The 22,824-nt window shown below is 39.6% G+C and overlaps 1 protein-coding gene across 2 annotated transcripts; it reads left to right on the forward strand.

Moving 5' to 3' along the window:
• The first annotated feature begins 534 nt into the window (after positions 1–534).
• On the forward strand, positions 535–22,824 carry LOC103050259 (flavin containing dimethylaniline monoxygenase 2). Of its 2 annotated transcripts, none has more exons than XM_025175117.2 (9): positions 535–894; positions 5,522–5,658; positions 7,411–7,599; positions 9,322–9,484; positions 11,522–11,664; positions 13,279–13,478; positions 15,093–15,448; positions 17,869–17,941; positions 18,787–22,824. In XM_025175117.2, the coding sequence occupies exons 2-9, from the start codon at positions 5,527–5,529 to the stop codon at positions 19,136–19,138; spliced, it is 1,608 nt and encodes a 535-aa protein (XP_025030885.1). In that variant the 5' UTR covers positions 535–894; positions 5,522–5,526; the 3' UTR covers positions 19,139–22,824. The 2 variants fall into 2 exon arrangements, with proteins under 2 accessions (XP_025030885.1, XP_007441417.1); XM_007441355.4 differs by lacking the exon at positions 535–894 and adding an exon at positions 1,880–2,046.

Consider the following 22,824-nt stretch of genomic DNA (forward strand, 5'->3'; position numbering starts at 1 on the left):
GAGGAGTCCCTGTATTTCTCATTATTGGTGTTGTGCTGTGAATGTTTATCATACCTGTTGGCAGTGTTCATTCCGTTTTGCCTTAGTTTTCAGTTGGGATTTGGAAAAATCAGGAATGTTCTATTATTAGTCACTGATCTGTCAGTCATACAAATTATTTTAATGGGCTCAATTCAATTTCAGTATAAATACATTTATTTTACCTATTATGATGGCCTAGACTATTTTCAATATTGAATTAAAATACAACCGAAGTAGTGATTTGAATTCTCTTCTATATCCTATAGCAGGGGTATGTGTGGAAGAGTGAATTTACCGCCTGGAGTGAGCAGGCAGTTTTTTTCCCTCCTGGGATCCAGAGTTTTGGTGCTACCTGGGAAGGAGGGGCAAAACAGCACCCCTGACTCCTTAACTTGTTTTACAAAAAGGGGACTGAAAAGAAGCACGTGCACAGGCGTGTCAAGAAAGGAGTTACTCTAGGAAGACAGCAGAGACTCCAGAAAGAGAAGACTCCAACCCAAAGGCAAGTTCCTCAGCAGTAGTCTACAGGCAGGAAGAGAAAGCCTCAATTCTTGGAGCTGCAAGGCTGCTGAGAGGCAGGACTGAGAGACCGGGGAGGAAAAGAGCCCCCCCTCCCACGACTCTGCAGGCCGAAGCAAGCCTGCAAACCAAACCAAGCCCACTGCGTGCAGCAGCCAGGTGCAGAGCTCTACAAACCAGCTCCAGAAACAGAGGACCGTGAGTGTTGGGGGGGGGGAACAGAAAAGCCCATTCGCAAGTCTATAAAGGAGCAAAAAGGGATTCACTTTCAAGTGGACTGGGATCGACTACAAGAGCTGAAGACTTGGGGAAAAGGGGAAGATTTAGAAAACTAAGAGCTAAGAAATAGTCAAGGTAAGAAAAGCCATAAGATCATACATAGGAATAAGAACATAGAAATAGGACATAGAGATAATTTACAGGTTAAATAAGAATAGAAATAGTTAGATAGAAAATAGTTAGATAACTGAATAAGATAGGAGTTTATTTTTGTACAATAAAATAGTGTCCTGTGGAAAAACAAAATACAGTCTGTGTCTCTGTGTTCTGTATCATATTAAAAAAAAACCTTTGGTGGCCAGGAGCCCCATTTAACACTATGGGGGGGTTGAAGGCTACAAAGTGGGTGTGTCCATAACGTGTGTGTGTGTGTTGGCATTATCAGAAAAACCAGACTGAGAAACAGGCACGCTGCAGACCTAAATCTATCTTTATTAGAACAGCTATAGTACAGAAAGTTGTGAGTCTGATTGTGCTATACCTCCTACCTTGTCTTATACTTCTGCGAATTAGGGAGGTGTCTTTCTGAGCTGCTGATGAACATTATCTGTTTGTTGTGGGCTTAAAGATGTTTTTCACCCCTTGTCGCCCGAGTAAAGGATCTTGCATATCTGTGTCAAGATCATTTTCCTTACTCTCTGCACAGTTGCCCTTTCAGCCTGGAACTATTTTAAGCAGAACCTCAATGGCCATTTGGAAGGAGGACTGTGGCAGGGATTGGACTCTGTGGAGGGCTCTGTGCTATGAAAAGAGATTTTTGGCAGGCACTTCTTTCCTTCTCCACTTCTGCACCAACCAAAAATAACTTCTCCAGACAATTTTAAATGTTAGTACCCTTTTTTCACATTTAATTACATCACTTATTACTAAATATCTTCAGAGTGCTCCAAAAAAGTGTTGGATGTTTATTGCTTCTTCATCCCAGAAAATGTTCCAACTTTGACTCCTGGCTAAACTTACATTTTTGAAAAGTCCCCCTCACAAAGCACATAAACGTCATATGACAATTAAGTTATATGTTCCCCAATTATTTGTTCGTATAAAAATGCCAGGGGCAGAAGGGATGTGACTTAACTCATAGCCCTCTGGGTCTTTGCTAGTGGAATAGAAAGCCACGTGAGTTCTTGCTTGTTTTTTTAAAGCGATCTGGACCTTGCATGTCAGTGTCAATTTCCCTCCAGATACCAAAGGGACAATTGGCTTATTCCAGGAGATAGAGAACACCAGGTAAGAAGTGTTCCTTCTCTACTATATCTTTTCTCTTCAAACCAAACCTGAAAAACTGTGGTCATCATCCAAGTTAAAAGAAAAAAAAGCTTAGGAGAGATGGGCCGCCCTTGTTTGGAAATAGCAGGCAAGTGGAAGGAACAGTTAAATTTCTCTCTTACATACATATACATGCACACTGCTAGCTGAACTGAAAGCTTACCATGCTGCTGTTAGAGTCTGGTGTCTCTGTATTCATCTGCTGTGGTTCAACTTAGATGTAAAGACAGCATGGAGAAAGGATTATAACCCTTTCTGTTCCATTCAAAACGTGAGCCCTCTGCAGCTGCTCTTTATAATTAAAAAGCAGACAGAGGCAGTCTCAAATTTCCAAAGTTTCAGCTTAGTTCCATTCCATTTTTTTTGCTTTTGCTGAAGTTCAGTGCATAACTGCTTACTGTGATACACTGTAAGAAGATAATTCTAATTCTTATGTATTAGCCGCAGCCTGAAAAAAAGTATTGCAAAGTGTGACAAGTTGATATAACAATGATGCATGAATAGCACAGCCTGATACTCAAGCTTTATCAAAAGTGGTAGATGTAAGATAGGAGCTGTAGAATCCTCTCTTGCAGGCTGTTTTACTGAATATTTCTGTATGCTTTTCCTCTTTCTCCCCCATCTACCTGACTTTTTGGTCAATCAATATTTAAATACAGTAATGAGTGGAAATTTGAATTGTTAACAGATACAATTGTTTGTCAATATGTATTTCATATCTAAAAGTACAAGACAATAAAATATGTTCTGAGTTCATCAAGGGACCATCTTTATATCGGCCCCTATCCAACACAGAATCAAACATGGTGAAGTCCACTGAAATCATTAAGTGGTAATATCTATAAGTCCCTGTTGGAGAGCAGCCAATAAATACTTTTTTTAGCCAGAGTAATTTAGCCTTCAGGTTTATTTGAACTGTAGCTGTGTTCTGTGTACTTTGCATTCATTAGTCTCTTCTCGTATTTCCAAAACTGAATGTAAATGTTCCATTTAAGTAATAGCAAGCAAAGAATAGATATGATGTGAATGCCATTTGTATTTGTAGTTTTTTGAGGTGTACGTGTATCTTTGGCTTGGTGTGCTTTGGTTGCCCACTCCCTCCTTCTTAGCATTTCATAGGTTACATCTATCCTTCATTCCCAAACTTGAATATATATAGCAATAGGTCTTTGATGGATCCATCCATAGTAAGAATTATATGATGATATAGATGATGGAAGTGACATAATATCAGGATGTCCTTTAAGTCTAGTTCCAAAAAGAAAACTAGGAGAATGGCTACATCACAACAACCCTAAAAATGGCAGTGAGAATCTATATGTGTAAAAATTGCAAGGTTCCTCCACTGGCATAGGATCTATGCTCACAATCAGCATGAAAATGACAAGAGCAGCAGGCCTAATACCCTTCCTCTTTAATGTATTCATTCCATTTATCTTTCTCTCACTGTTGTAGTGATGGAATTGAAACTAGTTTTTCTAACCTAGTAAAGCTGGTAGCACAATATCTCCATTGGTCAATGGCTGGGTTCAGACATCATATTAAGCCATAGTTCTTTTAACCACTATTTATTGCATGATCCATAATGTGTCTGTTCCCATAAAACACAAAAGCAAATGAACTATATTATATTTCAGAATAATACGTGGTCCCAGTTGGGACATGAATTCTAGAAGAGCGAAAGCCTTGTGAGCTATTGGTGCCTTGAGCAGGAAAGAAAGGGACAGGTAGGAGGCAAGAGAATTGGAAAAACATTGCACAACAGGCCCAAAAGAAGAAAAAGAGGGCCAGTTAAAAGAGTAACGTGGGAAAAAGAAGGGGAAAAAACCCAGATGTGGGTGCAGACCTGTGATGCACACACAAAAAGAAAGGGAAAGGAAGCCAAGTTTATAGAAGAAGCAGTTCGGGCTTTCTATTGTTGCAGAAAGAAGAGAAAATGTATGTCCAGACTCAGGCTTGGGATGAATCTGTCCACTTTCTTCCCACTCTATTTGCATGATGCTTAGTTAATCCGTATTGTGACTTTGGAGGTCACCCATCCTTGGAATGACATTACAAATCACATGGTGGGTTGGTGTCAAGGCTGTGTAAGATTTTCCCTGAACACCTTGGAATGCCACCTAACTGAGGCTCTTAACGCTCCATTCAACACTTTGAGGCTCTAAGAGTTGCATTCCATTACTTGGAATGCCCTCTTGCATTCCCACATTAGCAGCCTGGGTTTATAAGTGTACCTTCCTTCAAGGTAGCCCTTACAAAATCTACCCAGAGATATCACAGATACCTCTACTAGGCTGGCCACTTAGAGTATCCCTGAATTAATTTGTTCTATCTTTCACACCAGTGCCTTTCAGCATGGCCATGCCCCATTTATCCATTCAGCTTAAACTCCTTTTTGTAGGTTGTATGCAATGATTCAAGAACCAGATGAAGATTATTCTTTTGTTTCTTTACTTAAAGCTCAAAGTTGAGCTAAAGTCAAATATTGCTGTCTCTGTTAGAAGCTCAATAGATTATTATGGCTTGTTATATCCTAGCCAATAGAACAAAGGGATGAGAAGAAAGGGTACATAAGAAAGTAAGAAGGGGGAAGGAAAGTAGGGAAAAAGGTATGATCTCTTAAGATCTTCCTGAATCAGTCCAACATTTCTTTCACTGATCATGGTTGATCTACTCACAGATGGGAATAGATAAATCAGGAGAAAGATCTCTTTTGACAGAAGAGAATTAGAGACACAGGGAGGTGAAGTGATTGGAACTTCTTCCTCCTCTTTGCAGTGTCTTCTCTTTCTATAAAACCTAAAAGTTTCTCAGACTACAGTGCCATCTCTTCTTTCTGTATTTGGTTCTTTCTCCTCAATTCTCCATATATGGTAAACTCTAACGTTTTTCTGATTTTCCAGCTATCTGAACCCATGTCAAATTAAAGTTTTCCCACCCTGCAGTTCCTTTGATAGGCTATGTGTCTGTGTTTTTCCAACTTCCTTCCACTTGATTCTTTGAGATTACCTAAGATGCCCAAAGTTTGAGGCTCAAGCCACATTGGTTACCTGCAAGATCTGTTAAAGGATGGAAGAGGCAGAAGAAGAAGGAATTGAAACTATCTGGTAAAGGGGAGAGGATCTGAGCTTTTATGAAACAAAGATTCATGCTTTAAGCATGGCTTCAGTGTTTTTTTTTAATCATGGTGTTTCTGGCAAAAGCAGACATCCTGGCTTATTGAATGCTTTGCATGTGTTAAGGAAAATATTAATAGAATTTGTGAAAAAGAAACTCCTAAGATAAGTTTAATAATTTCTTCCAATTATTAATAAAACAAATTGGCAAAGTTACCATCTTGAGTTAGTAACAGTCTATAGAGGCCTTTAGATTTGAAGGAGAGATTTGAGTTGGGTTCCTGCTCTAAAAGAATTCTCCTGATCATTCTATGTTGTAGGAACCATGTCAAAGAAAGTAGCAGTTATTGGTTCTGGAGTGAGTGGGCTGACATCCATCAAAGCTTGTCTGGAGGAAGGCCTTGAACCCACCTGTTTTGAGCAAAGCAGCGACATTGGGGGACTATGGCGATTCACAGTAAGTAAATGGGACATTTTTAATTGCTTTCTCACAGAAACAAATATAATATGCAGGCTAAAATTTGAAAAATTAGAGAATTGAAATCCTCTTAGGAATTTTCCTCTTCGAAGTAGAAAGGATCTTATACAGATTATTCTTCTAAATCTGACAGCAATCTTAGGAAAAACATTGTAGTTGTGTAACACCTTGTATGAATTTAATTTTGCAGCCAATTTAACAATTTTTATCTCTCAGGCAGCATTCTCCATGGCATTTGCAGACAAGATGGCTTTAAAAAGTCAAGATGACCACAACTGCATGACTGAACTCTCATCCTTTTTATGTAGATTGCATCTGTGATACATGTAAAAAAGGTGCAGAGCTCTCTCCTGTCAATATAACATTCATCCACAATTGGTCACTGAGAGCCAACCAGACATAGTGTTAACTGCATAAAAAACAATTTACAAAATCTATCTATCTATCTATCTATCTATCTATCTATCTATCTATCTATCTATCTATCTACCTACCTACCTACCTACCTACCTACCTACCTACCTACCTAACTGTCTACCTACCTACGTTAAATACTCTCACTAATACTAGTTTGGCTATGGGCTGAGCCTTTAACAGAGTTGAACTAAACACACTTCTGTCCACTACATGAAAAATGTAAATGAATCTTCCCCCTGCATCCCGCCCCCAGATGAACAATATAGTAATAACAGTTCCATTTCATTACAGTAATTGATTGATTATGTACTATTAAGTTATTGTTGACCCTTAGCAACCACACAGATAAATTTTCTCTATGATGATCTGTTCCTAACCTGGTCTTTCAGGTCTTCCAGTGGTACAATCATCACACAGTCATACTTGTTCAAAAATTCTCAGTAAATGATCCCCCACTAGGCAGATCTGCATGGAGCATTACTAGCATAAAAATATTGCTTCAAGTTAAGATGATTTTTCATTTTTAGTGTTACAAAGATTTGATGTATCCTTCTCAACATTACAACTCAACTAATGTCCTAGTGTTTAATCAATCCCATCTATTTTTACTGAACATTATAATGAAATATTTTAGCTTCTCATCCAGAATTGAACTATATATGACTAATTGATTATATTCTATGAGTTACATGCTGCCTAGTGTGCTTTTAAAAACAAGTATTTTCTGAGGTCACTAGGAATACTATAAGCAATCCTCCATATTGTATCTAAAATAAGGCATTTACTTTTTATACTTCAATTTATTTATTTGTCCAGTTTGTATGAAATGAAATCAGAGAGAAAACTCTAGAACGTAAGTGAAGAATGGCTTTCCATTTGAAGGAAATAGATTCTCTCTTGGGTGGTCTATGTGTTTTCCATACATCAAAAGTCTCACTTAACTTCTGAAACATTTTTGCATAGCTAAATTAGTCACAGTTCAGATTTTGGCAATCTTGACAGTATAGACTTGGGCAGATTTGGTTATATGTTCATTGGTTATTGTTTCTCTTATATAGAATGAATGAATGAATGAATGAATGAATGAATGAATGAATGAATGAATGAATGAATGAATGAATGAATGAATGCAATCAGCTCAAATCAAATGTTAGGCCTGTGGTCAATATTTGTTTAGAATTCAGAACGAAGCCTAGGTCTTGTTCATTGTCAAGAACTAATGTTATAGATACTAAAGGATCAGTATTTCAAGTCATACATGGTGGCATTTTGTGTTGAGGATATTGGAGAAAAGGTTCTTTTTATATTATTTAGGAAGATGTAGAGGAAAGAAAAGCAAGTATCTACAGGTCACTCACCAGTAATTCCTCCAAAGAGATGAGCTGCTTCAGTGACTTTCCAATGCCGGATAACTTTCCAAACTTTCTGCACAATGCCAAATTCTTGGAATATTTGCGACTGTATGCAAAGCATTTTGATCTTCTCAAATATATCAGATTCAAGGTAAGTAATGCTGAATTCCCAAGTGGCCCATATGGCCTCATTATACAAGCACTGTTTAAATCAGTGTTTTACTAACTTGGCAACTTTAAGATATGTGGACTTCAACTCCCAGAATTCCCCAGCTAACATGCAGTAAGCCTACTATATATCTCGTACAGACTATGTGGGCTTCAAATGTATAGGTGTTGTATATCAGTTTGCCACCTTAAATACATCAAGGCAGCCCCAAGTAGAGTGAGGTACAGTAGTCTATTCACCAAGTAAAACATGTAACTGAGGAAAAAACACTTTCTTTACATAGAGGAGCATTTAGTGAACTAATCAGAACTGTAAAAGGCATCTCTTTGATGCTGTATTTGGTTTCCATCAACTCCAGACACTGCACCTGAACTCTGAAGGAGAGTGCAGCCCTCTCCAGCTCTGGCTGCAAGTCTCCATCCTGACTGGTAAACTTCCCAATCTAGAATAATTCTGTTTAATCGAGCCTGATCTGCTTGTTTCAAAGCCACCTCCAAATACCCAATTGGAGCATTTGGGTTTCTTCAGCATGATGAAATTAACAATTGGGGCAGAAAAAGGAGAACAGCACACTGATGATAGTTTAGCCTGTTTGGTTTCCCAGAGATTGTTGGACTACAACTTTCATAATCCCCAGCTAGTTTGGCCAGTTGTCATGGATGCTGATGCTTTCTCCTAATGGAGGTTGGTGACTATCAATGCTATTTCTACTCGCAATGTACTGAATGAAACAAGGATGCTGTATTTTTGCCAAACATTGTATGTAGATTTTTCAGTCAGGATGTGTGGTCTATCAGCGCTGCATTTTCTTGAACCTTTCCTTGTATGATTAATTGAAGTAATTAATATTTCACATTGTATATGTGTCTTAAATATTCTAATTTCCTTTTCTTGAGTATATTTGCAAGTATCCCTATTTTTGGAGGACCATCTCATTTTGTTGATGCTCAACCAATCTTATTTTGAGTACCCATCTATAAATGCACATTTCAAAGACTTCTATTTGCTCAATTAGAGAAGAGATAATACAATTGCCCAAATATTTAGATGACATACCTTAGTACAGAAGTTCCCAAGCTTTCTCAGTTCATGCCCCCTTGTATATGTGTGTGCCTTCAAGTCAGTTTTTGACTTCTGACAACTGCCTGGACTAGATCCCTGCAGTTCTTTTGGCAAGGTTTTTCAGAAATGGTTTGCCCTTGCCTCCTTCCTAGGGACTGGCCTACAGTCGCCCAGCTGGCTTCGTGCCTAAGGCAGGACTAGAACTCATGGTCTCCCGGTTTCTAGCCTGATACCTTAACCACTACACCAAGCTGGCTCCCTAGTGTCTCAGTAATTTTTTCATAGCGCCCCTAGTGGTTTCCAAACTGTGCACTGCTGCAAAACTCAAAACTCTGCTTCCTCCCGTCCCCAGGGAGAATGAGTAGTGGATTTTTTCCTCACTGGCAGGTGGGAGAGGAAACAAAGCAAGAGGAATCCACCTCAATTTGTTCCACATAAAATCTGTAAGGACAGTTTCAGTCAATCAACCTTGTCACTTCTCCTGGCTGGAGAAATGCATATCAAACATGGCCATGAGATAAACCCCCAGACTTGTCCTTTAACTTCTTAGCATTCAAAGAAACAAGATGGTAAAACAAGCCATTTTAGCAGCCAACAACTAATGTATATAATAACCATGTCCCTTCGCTGGTTTTGTATCAGTCTCAAGTTGTCCATGTAGAAAAATGCCAAGATTTCTCTACCACTGGCCAATGGAATATGATTGTGGAGAAAGACGGAAAGCAGGAATCATTCACCTTTGATGCTGTCATGATCTGTACAGGACACCAGATAGAAGCATATACTCCGCTGAATTCTTTTCCTGGTATGGTTTTGCTTAACAGAACGTTGAATCTCTGAATATTTTTCAGTAGTTTTTTACAAACGTTTAGAAAATGCACATTCTAGTTAGAGTCCCAGGATCCAGGGATTGGGGATGAGGTAAATTCAGCTCAGTCAGAGAGACCAATGAAATAACCATGGAGCATGCTAGAATGCAAGGGGGGGGGGGTAATTATTCTATATACTACTAAAACTCTCGTGTCTGTAGCCTTCAACTGGGTGAAACAGTGAGTCATAGGGCAACAGTTTTTGAACCAAGGTACCTCAAATGGGCTAACTTACAGAATGCATCCAAAATCCAGGACCCATAACTCCTGTGGGATTAAAATTTGGGGAATCTGTGGCTGCTTCAGCACTGCTGTGCTGCTGTGCCACTATGGTCAGCCCAGGTCACGTGATTGTGGGGCATGTCCCTGACCTTTTTCCCACCTCCCTCTGTCCCCTGCACCCAGTCAGCTGGTAGCAAGGCCTGATGGGCAAGCTGTGATTGGCTGCTTTGGAACCAAGGCAAACATTTGAAATCTCTTAACAGTTGTGGGCATTGAGGGAAGGATGAGGGAATGACTTGGATGCCTTCTGGCAAGGTAGGGGTGGCTGGGGACGCCAGTGGTCAATGGGTGAGCCCTCTTCCTCCCTTGAGGCAGGGGGTCCTTGGGGACATGCTGCAATGGGGAGTGGGGGTGCAGTATTCCTCATGGCCCGCAGCTCCCTTTGTTCCACCTCCCCCCAGCAAAGTGGCAGGCAGTTCCAGGGGTGAGCTGAGGAGGAGGAGGAGATTCACAGGGGATCTCCTGAGGGTCATGAGGAGCAAATAGCGCAAGCCTATGTTATATGGAGGGAGGAAAGGAGGGAAGGAAAGTTGGTTTCTGACACTCTCTGTCAGCTTCCCACAAGCAAAGTCAATGGGGAAGCCAGCAGGAAGTCACAAGTCACTCCTGCTCCCACTGCTTTTTTGCCCACCCATGGCCATTCTGTTTCTCTATTTAGGTAAGGAAATAGCTCTGAAACAATGACCAACAGATCACAGGTTATCTAGTATCTTTTAAATGTATGTAAAAAAGGACCTGTCTCCTTGCTTGCATACAGATGCACTTGGAAATGGGAGGGAAATGTGAAAAAATATAATCAGAAACAGCCTTTTATTCAGCTTTTTACATTTAATCATAGTTTTGCTAGGCGCAGCATCTGTGAGGAAGAATGAGGCAAAAATCACTTTTCTTTATATTCCTGCTTGAGATTCAGTGATTAAGAAAGATTTCTTCTTTCACCCTTGATTTTGAACCCCTGTGTCATGACTGATGTATCTTTTTATCCTGAGTCTAAACAAAATGGAGCTAAGGTACAAATTTTGCAACCTACCCTTTATGCCCTGTTGTGCAAACAAAATGATGAAAGCAAGTCATGTAATAATTTGTTCCTTACTCTTTATTTTTATAATATCATAGCAAGTCCATGTTTTGAACTCTTTGAAGAAGGAACAAACTGGAGAAGATTTAGAATGAAACGATACGTGGAGGAGAAGGAGTGGTGCACCTTTTCTTCCTCTTATTTCCCTATCCACAACTGCCTGCTGCAGCTCGCTCGTCTGCTGCTCAGGGAAACAGAATATCAGGGCTTTGTTTTCAAGTCTGCCCCTTAACATGTCATTGAGATAGAAGAGTATGAGTTCACATAATTATATTTGTGAATGGAATGATGTATATATTTTAAATTAGTATTCTCTTATATTGTACATTACATGGATCTTGAATCCCATTTTTAAAAAATGACTTAGAAATAAAATGCAAGCTCTTCCAGAACATGGTTTAAAGCTATATTTTCACTTTGTTTTCCTCCCTCAAAAGATGAGGGGAGCGTCTGAATTATTCCCTTCTTTCTACAACTAGTCAAATGTAACCCAAGCTTGAATACTAACCTGAATCCCACAAAATGTAGATTCCAGAATCTGGTATATCAAAACTTATTTTTGCAGCCTGAAGTCCTTCTACAAGTGTTGTAGTTGTGTTTTGCTTCACGGCAGGTTTCGAAAAGTTCAAAGGGAATTCATTCCACAGCCAAAATTACAAGGATCCAAAAGGATTTGAAGGGAAGACGATTGTGATCATTGGAATGGGGAATTCAGCTGCTGATATTGCTGTGGAGATCTGCAAAAAAGCAAAGAAGGTAAAGGGAGATTAGGTTGTTTGGGGGAGCTTATAATATTTCAGATGCGGTTTTAAGATTTTGCAGAGTTCCAGATTAAACCTGAAAATAGATGACCCCACATCAAAAGGACACCTCCCCCCTCATGAACAGGAAGAGGGGAGTGAAAAGAATACAGAAAAAGATAGGTATATAAATATAAATACAAAATTGCATACCATACCCCTGGGTTTTTCACAAAAACAGATGGTTAGAAGGGATCCTTGAAACAAGAACAACATAAAATTGAATCATGTATTCATCAATTTCTTACAAAAAAGACTGCCCTGGGCCTTCTGTGCATTTCTTTAATTGTAGAAACCTTTTGCCAAAACATAAAATCCACTCTGTAGTTAGTGGGAAGCAAAACAAATCCATTCCTGGCTTCATCAAAACCACCTGGAGCGGGGGGAAAAAATTCACTTTTCAGCTGTGCAAAGATTTGCCTCATGTATTAATTCTGGAAAGACTCAGGACCTGCTAGATTAAAATAGTCCCACCTATATTGTACCCCAAAAGAAGTACCTGGATTACCCTGGAGAGGGGGGATGATTCACCTTCCATCTCTAATCTCAGTGTGCCACAGCTAGAAAACAGACACACCACAGAAAAAAAAATAATGCAAGCAAATGAGTTATAAAATGTCTCAAAACAAACATTATAGGGAAAGACAAACGTGACTTGTCAAATTCCAATGAATGATATTCCAGCCCAGTTCAGAGTACTGATCTTGCTCCTGAATTTTCTCTGTATACATTGCTTTTCAAATAATATGTACTGCTAGCATCAGAAGTCTCACATGTTTTGAAATCTGTTATGACAGTGAATACTATGACCTTCATTAGAACCAGCTAAACTTCATAATGATGACATACAGGTGCTTGAATTGCTCAGAAATCTATCTCAAGCTGATTTATTTAATGAAAGATAAAGATATTTTCAGAGAGCTAAAGATGTTTAAGACCTTGACTACTCATTGATCGCATAGCCACATTAGGTGACCTCCATTTCTGAGCAGCAGAATAGCTTCAGGATACTAACTCTTCTTTTTCTCACAACTTAGTTTCTTTGGAGATTAAAATGGTCTGGCTAGGCTTGTAGGGTGAAAATTGAGTCTCTACCCTTCACTCCCAGAAATTTGCTGGGTTTTATACAACCCTGGCCTGCTCCCTGTCTTGACATAGTGGCTTTGTAGTACTTTTGCTGCCACCCCCTACCTGCATAGGGGATACCCAGCAGGTGGGACAGACATTGATGATCTCGAATTACAAGATAATCAAGAGCTAAAATCTATGGCACTCCCTCCTGTAACTACAGCATGAGCTTGAGGTGCGTGCTGAGGAAAAACTGTTCCCTTGAGAGTTAAAATAACATTAACACCTCTAATTATAAATTAAGTGTGATTAAAAATAAAAGAATATATAAATCTTACTTTCAGTAAATTGAAATGACAGTGACTGTTGGAGAAAATATTATATAACATGTTATTGTTATATTCCGTAACATGGTTATGGAAAAGAAAGTTGATTTCAGGAAAAGGATAGATTCAAAATAGAAATTAAAAAGTTCTTCAGCCCTTCTCTTGTGGTTCTATAGGTGGTCCTCAGTGCCAGGGGAGGCACCTGGGTGATGAGTCGAGTATATGACAATGGCTATCCTTGGGACACCATCTATCACAGTCGCTTTATTAATTTTATCCGAAATTCTGTCCCATGGTTTGTTTTGCGATGGATGACCGAACAGAAGATGAATCAGTGGTTCAATCATGAAAACTATGGCTTGGTACCTCAAAACAGGTATGTGAAGACAAACACATAATTAGGTATTTGTCCTGAGTCTGTCACTATAGTTACTGCAAGTTATTACAACAATCACTTGCAAAGTTAATAAATTAACCTTGAAGCTACCCAAGGTTTTGGATTGCGCTGAATTTTGCCTCCTGCACCATTCTGCAAAACCAAGCAAAATTGAATTGGCATGTTGCTTAAAATAGATTTTTATAGGTCAAGTTAAATAAACTGTGACATTAAGTCCATCAGTGTTATGCTTCCCTTTATTTCCATTTTAAAAAACCACACACAATTCCCACTTTCAAACTCAAATATTATCTGTAAAGATGTGTGACTCGTCGGGTCTCCTCGTGAATCACTGTTGTTGACTTGCTGTCCTCCAATCATGGAATCAGCTTAGAAGAGAGACTTACTCAGCAATAGCAATAGCATCCACCCTTGAAAACCCTTTCATTTCTGAGGTACCACTTTGCTGGGTGTTTTTGCAATGCAGTATGAGGACACTTGAATGAACACAGCATGGTGTTTACTGTACTTAACATCCACTCTGTTGCACATACCATGCATAGCATTGTAATTGAAGGAGAATAAGCAGAATTTGAAAGGTCACATTTTATCATATACTTTTATAGCATAAGCACATAAGTCACTTATTTATTTAAACCATTTATATGGCCACCCATATCATAGCAATGACTCTAGGGGTCATACAAGAATTAAAACCAGTAGTAAAAATCACAGTCCAAATAATAAATGTCTGAAGTTGCAGAAAGCATTCCAACTCCAACAAAGAGAAGAACAATAAAAACCAATCAACAGCAGAGCTTACTCAACCTGCCCCTCTCCATCCCCACCCCAAATGCCTGGGGGAACAGCCAAGTCTTTACAACCGTAGAGCATGTGGGAGAAGCAAGTATGATGTCCTTTCAGATGACTTTTTTCAATAGTCTTAATTGCAAGTGTATACAACAGCTGTGTAGGAAAGCAGGCCACTTTATGTGGAAAGTCAGGCCTCCGCTAGAGTCCAAAGTGTCCAGTTTCCATTTTCAAGATTTCCACTTATTTATTTATTTTAAAAAGGACATTAACAACTTATGCACTTTCTCAGGTATGTACAGATGCAGGTTTTAATGTACAGATGTGGGTTGTTCATACCTATGCAGGGACAAAGTGAGAAATATACTTTTAAAAATGTCTGTCTTTCCTACAAATCCCTCCCACCCCCACATACAAGATTAAAGTGGGAGAAAATGTTGCAAAACAAATTCTACACACATAGTGCATGGAAATCAGTTATGAGAAGGCTATTTTAAAATTAGTTTGGAAGAAAAATGGGATAGTGTCATCAAAATTTAGTGGGGAATGCCATCTCGTGTAGAGTGAGCTATGCTACAGAACTGAGGAATGATGTTAGTGTAGATTGGCCACAGACAACCAGAATATGTTCCTGAGGGAAGATAACCTTTGTAGCTACAAAGAACAAATATACTTCTGGGAAATGCTCTTCTCTTCTTAGAATATGACAAGATTGAATTATACAAAGTATTATGAAAGGTCACTGATAACATAATTATATTTTTCATAGCAGTGCTGTTCCCTCTATTGTCTTGTGCATTTTAGGTACTTGATGAAAGAGCCAGTGTTCAATGATGATCTGCCAAGCCGTATCCTATGTGGATATGTGAATGTGAAACCACTTGTCAGGCAATTCACAGAGACCTCAGCCATATTTGAAGATGGGACAGTGGTGGAGAATGTAGATGTTGTCATCTTTGCAACAGGCTACACCGTTGCATTCCCTTTCCTGGACAAGTCAGTCTTGGAGGTGGAGGACAATCGTGTCCCACTCTATAAACATGTCTTCCCTCCTCATCTGGAGAAGCCAACCTTGGCTATTATTGGTCTCATCCAACCTCTTGGGCCTATTATGCCCACTTCAGAACTGCAGGCACGCTGGGCTACAAGAGTCTTCAAGGGTAAGATTATAATTTATAGAAGATGAATACTTTATAAAATATATCTGCAGAGTATGACCTGCAGAGTGTAAAAGGACAACATCCTGTCTTAAGGAGCTTGAATTCTAAAATTTGACACGTGGTAATAATAAAGGGAGATGAAGAAAGTAACTCGAGGTATTATACGTTACTCACTCTCCAAAAGAAAGTCTTTTCCTTGCAATAATCTTGTGAGGTAGGACAGGCTGAGAGATAGTGTATGGTTCTGTATCATGCCAAATCATAATGTTTTTAGTTTGTTTTTGGCTTAGTCCAAATAAACCAGAATTTATTTTAGGTCAATAAGCCACAATTTGAAACAATGGTTTGTTGGCTTTCTGATAACAAGTGCAGCTTAGAGGTCCACCAGAGATACAGCCTTTTTGTCTCTAATCCTTAATCCAGTTTAAAATGTAATCAAGATTGATCTAGATTATTTTGACTATTTGCAGATCTGTTCAGACATCAAGATGTTACAAATACAGCCATGGCTGTACGCTTGTGAATCTAGAGCTCATAGAGAAGAGACAGCCAAACATTGCTTCCTTGCTATCATTTCAGGCTGGCCAATAACTGAATGCTTGTTCCATCTCCTGATATTCCACCTGTCTGTGTCTGAGCAGGCATTTCTTTCATTCAATTATCCTCCATGTATTTCTGCACACTTATCTGTGAAGGAGTGCAAAATATCCCACAGGCAGCTTGAGGGAAGCATATATAAAGAGAGAATGTTAAAGACTATACCCAAATGTGTAGAACATTTCTGAAGGCTCATCACCTGTTAACAGCAACAGATACCCGCTGTTTTCCATATCTTTGATGTAAGAGCAGCCATGTTGTTGGCCATCTTTCCCAACCATATGTTCTTTTAGGTGCTGGGAGGTGGAGAAGGCAAGAATCCCCTCCAATGGGAGCACAGAATGCCTGTTCAAACACGGGGGGGGGGGGGGGACGCAACATATTGCCCTTTCTGAAGTTTCATTTGTTGCTTTTAGATGGCATTCCCCCATTCGAGGCTAAACTAATACTGAAACAAGGATAGGCCAGAGTCATAAACTCTGGTCATGACATGGCAGAGTCACCAGGTGGGGGTCATGTCACTTTGGGACCAGAGCTGCACCATTGTTTTGGCAAGCCCGATTTGTGTTTATGCTTCTCCCAGGCCTCTCATCAGATGCAGGGCAAGATCTCCTCAAAAGAAGGAAGAAAAACCAACCAGGAATTGCCAAACAAGCCAGAATTTGTTTATCTGCAAAATTGGCTTGTTCTACCAACCTTGGTTAAAAGAAAACATGGCTTAGTCTGGGACATATGAACTCAGTCAGACACTAACCCTGAATTACTCAGGGAGCTTCATAATTTTCTCCGGTTCTCGTCCAACCGTACATTCCAGCCTACGAAGCTGGTGATGCCAGAATAGTGAGCTCATGACTGAAACCTGAAACAGAATCCTTGCTACTCTATGCCAGATTTTGGGTGGTTATGTAAGTGCTAAAGGAATAAAGGCAAAGAAGATGGGACGATATGAATTCTTTCAATGTTTTGATATCTTGGAGGTAGATATCAAACCAAGGAAAGGAAAAGGAAAGACACATAAACTGATATTAGCTCCTTCCAGTCATAAAAATTTAATAGGCTTTGGCCAATAATAATGCAAGGCAAGAAAAGACTCTGTTCCTTTGTAAAACAAAGTGCACACTGAAGTTTTGCAAAGTGATTATTATATGCTCCTTAAGTTAAGAAGCATTTGCTTTTCTAAATCCCTCCTCTGGAAACAACGTCATTAACGTGAACTCTGGCTAAGATACAGACTAGCTGGTTGAAAACAGGTGGCAGATTTTGCTTCCCTTTGCAGCCTGCCTACTTCACATAGAAGCATGTGGCACCTTTAAAAATAAAAGAAGATGAAAGAAGGAAAAGCACTACAAACTTCAAGGTCCACACGTTTCAAACTTTTTCAAGCTATGGAAACTGTTAGTTAAAAGAAAAAAAAATGGTAAGAGGAAGCAATATTAAAACTTTTCTGTGCTGCTGCCACCCACTTTACATGCCCTCTCCAAGAAGAGTGAAATATAATTTTTGCAAATTACTTTATCAAAATTATAAGAAAAAACTAGATGATGATGATGATGATGATGATGATGATGATGATGATGATGACGACAAAAACTACAGCAGCCACACCCAGGACTTTCACATTACCGAGAAGGAGAATAGGATTCCATCTTTTTGGGGGTGGGGGGGAGCTAATAAACCAAATAAGCTTGTGTGTGTGTGTGTGCGTGTGCGTGTGTCTTTTATATAAAACTGTAGAATGGACTGTACTGAGAGAGCTGTCCTGCTGTAAAGTCCTCTGAGGGGGACAAGTGGCTTGTTCAGACCCAAACTTTTTTTTCCCCTAGGGTTAAGCCTCCTGCCTTCAGAGTGTGCCATGGTGGCTGATACCATTAAAAGAAATGAGAAGAGGATAAAGTGGTAAGAGAACTCTCCTAGGCGTAGGCATCTGCAGGGAGGGCAAGGGGCAGCAAGTAACGAAACCTGTATTGTCCATTATGTACTTGAATGGAATATCATCATGCAAGTAGAAAAGAACAGAAATTGCCTCGTGACATCACAACACACATGGTTAGGATTGGATAGCTATATTCCTAAGGAACATCAATCCTCCTTATTTTGGAGGAACTTCCCCATCTTATATAGCTTCCCAAATGTGAACAAATTTGATGGGACTAAACGTGAAGCTGTGTTATTAATCTCTGCTACAGATCACTGGGCAATATTTTTTTAAAATAGTTTAACTTGAGAGAAATATCAGGAAACATGCTTTGGCCATGGGTTGGCGTACAAAATGGGTGCTATTAAAATGTTATAAATGTATTTATTTGCTCACCATGCAATAATTAAGAATGTTTTTGTATCAATAAATGAAAAGCCAAATATCAGCAGCTTATGCAGAGGATTAGTGAGGGAAGCTGGACAGGAGCATTATAGTTTGGTTTTCTTGTTTCTATAGCTATCACCTAGAATTTTGTGTGGTGATTATTTCTGTTCAGACATAAAACGCTGCAGGGAAGAAAGAAAATACAAAATATAAGATTGAGGGTTTTTACTTTTCAGAATAGAAATAGTTTGGTCAATTGATCAAAAAACAGCATTTCAATAGCATTACTTTTAATAACGTTCCCCAACCTTCTAATTCACTTGATGGCAAGCGTATATGGAGAGTGGGAGGGGCAGAATTGACAGTCTGCTGTTGGAATGGGAATAATTACTTCCATCACGGAATTGTAACTCCTCTCAACTTCTGTCCACCTACAAAGGTTTGGCACCAGCCGCAGTCAGTCAATCCAAACAGAGTTCATTGATTACCTGGACGAGCTTGCTGTAGCCACAGGATCAAAGCCAGATCTATTCCCATTGCTGCTGCGGGATCCCATACTGGCTTGGGCCATGTTTTTTGGACCCTGCAACCCTTTCCAGTTCCGCTTAAAGGGTCCAGGAAAGTGGACTGGGGCCAGAGATGCCATCCTCACCCAGAAGGAGCGGATCATTAAACCCACAAAAACACGAGTTGTGAGCAGCTCTTCAAACCACACTCCTTTCTCCCTGCTCACAATCCTTGGTCTCCTTGGTATCTTGGTTGCATTATTCCTTGTCCTTGTTCAGCACTGATCTCCACCCTGTAACCCATCAGTGATAACTGCTTAGGTCCAAATCATGCTTTCTATTCCTCTTAATGATCACCACTGCAGGCTTACCTCTACACTTTATTTTCTGCATGCTCACAAACATGGAAGAGGGCGAGTGAGCTTACAAAGAACTTCCTGGGAAATTATGAACTAGGAAGAGGCATGAAAGTTAGGGGTGTATGTGTGTGTGTGAGAGAGAGAGAGAGAGAGAGAGATTTTTAGGAAAAAGAAATAGGCATGCATGTCTGGTACAGCTTTAAGGTGCTCCTACAAACTGCCTTCCCAGGGACTTTCCAGCACAGCCTGGAGGGGGCCTTAGTGGTGGTGGGGGTTGGGGCAGGGACTCAGTCTGCCTCTGAGAAGTCACTGAAAATAATTGCAACAGCTACCCCACCTTCATTTCCCCAGAGGCAAAGAGAGAGAAGCCCCCAGCTGTAGGTGCAAGAGGAAGGCCCATGCCTTCCCCTTACAGAGCTGGGCTCTTTAAAAAGCTAATTTGTTGCTTTTACCGTTAAAGGCTTAAGGCTATACACAAACTGAAAAGCTTCAAGGAAAAGAATATAAAACTCTCAAAAAATTGATAAAGGAAGACTGTGCAATAGCAGTGTGAAGAACACTGACACTATCCCCAATGCCAAAAGAGAAGTTTATGGGACTTAGTATATCAAGCATCTGTAATGCTGCAGAGCAATAAGGAGGCACCAGCTCACCCCAGGTGTGTGTACAGCAACTTTCTCTTCCCTGGGCACCTTCCAGCTATCTGGAGTTCAGCTCCCAGATCCTCCATCCAGCAAGGCCATTGTTAAGAATTCCAGACATTGAAATCTATCCATCTGGAAGATGCTCAATTGGAGAAGGCTAGAAGGTCACTAGTAGATATTGCACAGCAGATAACATATTCACAATTTTGAAAAGGCAGTACTCCTCCCCCTGCAAAAAAACCCCCTACTTCTGGTAAAATAAAAATTCCTGTTTAAGAATATTTCCCAAACAAGAACATACTACTTGTAACATGACATCAGGAATACAGAACTTACACCTTTTAGGAAGTCATGTTTTCTTTCTAATACAGTACATAGGCTTATAGAGAAATATTTTCAAAAAGTTTTAATTGTGAATACATCAGTGTTAGCTGTCCTTTAATAAATTTAGATAAGATTCTCTGTAATATGGTCAGAAAGGAAAACAGGGACCAAACTGCATGAAATTTCAAGAAATCATATTACAATCTATTTCTATTTTTCTCTTATTCCTTTTAACATAAGATAACAGTGCAATTCATTCTTGATTTTTAAAAAAGGAGCACATCTGGATTTCATACTTGAATCATACAATGCTGCCCTGAACAATGTCTCAAGGCAGAAATATACAACCCATGAAATGCTGTGATATTTTTCTGTGGGGCCTTGCTTAAGGAGCTTAGCTTTTTATGTGAAAATTGCCATTATGGTTTGTGTAGTATAAAGTATGGCTTAATGTTTTATGCAAATCCACCTAACTTGGCTTTATACAATAAACCATGGTTAAATAAATAAGGATCTTTTACTTCTTAGCTGACAGAGTACAGTATGTAGTGGGAAGGAAAAATTTAAAGAGGACAATCGCCTTCACTTGGAATTTTCAGATGGTTGTGCGGATCAAAGTCACACACATACACACACACCCATCAGATGACACTGTAACTTGAAGCTTATGAAAAGAAGAAAATCCTATTTTCCTGTGTTTTTCCATCAGCTGGTGTTATTTCCCTGTGCTTAGTGGGTAGTCTGTGCCCTGCTAGGAGTGTCATAGCCAATCAGTCACCCAGTCCAAATTCTCCCATTATAGCAGTACTGGATGGACTGGACAAAGGAACCAAATGTCAGGAATCCTAACCTGACAATATCAGTAGTTTTAAGAAGACAGATCAGGCATTATCAGGTAAGCAAAAACATGGGTGAATCATATACTTTTTCCTCTTTAGTTTCTCTGAAGAGCTATTACGGGTCAGCAGCCAAATGCTGACCAGCTGGCAGTTCTCTGGGCACAGCTATTGCTAAAAAGAATTAGTGTTTATTGGTTGAACATTTCTTACAGATAAACATTCAATCTGAAACCATTCAGGGTTGCTTTATCTATTAAAAGAAAACCCTCAGAGAAAAGTTCCATGGAACTATACAAAAAACATGTGGTTTACTCCAAAATTCCAAAAAGATATCAAATGGTGTGACTCTGTATTTTTCTCAGTGCCTCCTGGGAGGAGGAGAACATAGGGATTGCATCTGGATTTATGTCTCAGAGGTACAAAGTGATATTCTGACATTTCTCATCCAACATCATCGACTGGGCGGTAGTTCTCTCTGTTCAACACCTGCTCTGAAGAGCAACTGCTGATTGACTGGTGGTTCTTGGTGAGCTCAATAGACTCACAAGGGTGTAAATGTGTCTGTGCCCACAGCATATACTATCCTAATGGTAGAGGTTTGTACAAAATGGGAAATGTATTTTGTTTTACGCTGAGAACAACGTATGCTACCCAGAACATTCTGCTGGAATACTCTGAGTTGGCTGTGTTCCGATGGAATTAAAATGAAATGGGATTTTGCATAATTTGTTTTTCACCCAGGGGCCACAACGTTAGGTGGGATGACAGTCCATGTTGACTGCTGCTGCTAGTCAGCCAACTTGTAGACAGATTTACAAAAGGAACAATTTTTAAAAGGTTGACAGTGCACATAGGCAAAAATAACCCAGACATAACACTCTGGTGCTGGACCCAACATTTAAGGCAAAAAGCTGATTCTTTCATCAACATTCTTCAATTACCTATGAGCTACAATCTCCCAGCCTGAATATTCTGTCCAAGCCGGCAGACTTAATTGTATTTCTATTACTTCTATAGAGGCATTTTAAATGTTTTCAGATGCCACATAGGAATGACTGCTGCTTAATTGCATTTGTAGTGTTAACATTACAACAAAATGCAAGAGAGTACCAGTACTACCCACCCCATTACTATTTTGCCAGACTCTATCAATAAAATCAGCATTAAATAAATGCACCAGCAGCTGTTCAGTAAAACACAAAATCCAGTGGCAGCAACTAAGCCAACAGGAATAGTCCTTTAGTTTCTTAATCTATATACTACTAAAACTCTCACTGTGTTTATCTGTTTGTCTGTTTGTACTCTCGTTAGCCCAAACGGTGCATTATACCACAACAATTTTTGAATCAAGGTACCTAAAATCTGCTAATTTAAAGAATGTGTAAAAAGTCTGGGACCCATTACTCCTGTGCAACTGAAATTTCCACAGTGTTCACACCAGTTTTATTCGCAAAGTTGTGGCCTTTGCAGCATCCCCACAGTCACGTGATCGTGACTTCTAATGCTCCCTGCCAGCTTCCACAAATCCACTAACTTAAAGAATGAATAAAAAATCTGGGACTCATTACTCCTGTGGAATTGAAATTTCCACGGTGTTCACACCAGTTTTATTCGCAAAGTTGTGGCCTTTGCAGCATCCCCACAGTCACGTGATCATGATTTTAATTAATATTTATTTGTTGTTTTTATTGTAAACTGCCCAGAGTTACTTCCTCATGAGATGGGCAGTGTCAAAATTTGAAAAGGAAGGAAGGAAGGCAGGCAGGCAGGCAGAGACAACATTTCCAATGCTCCCTGGTGGGAGT

The sequence above is a fragment of the Python bivittatus genome, unplaced genomic scaffold (assembly GCF_059951505.1).
Source record: "Python bivittatus isolate LINGU-HERP-01145 unplaced genomic scaffold, Pbiv_v1 ctg000700_np1212, whole genome shotgun sequence".
Taxonomy (NCBI): domain Eukaryota; kingdom Metazoa; phylum Chordata; class Lepidosauria; order Squamata; family Pythonidae; genus Python; species Python bivittatus.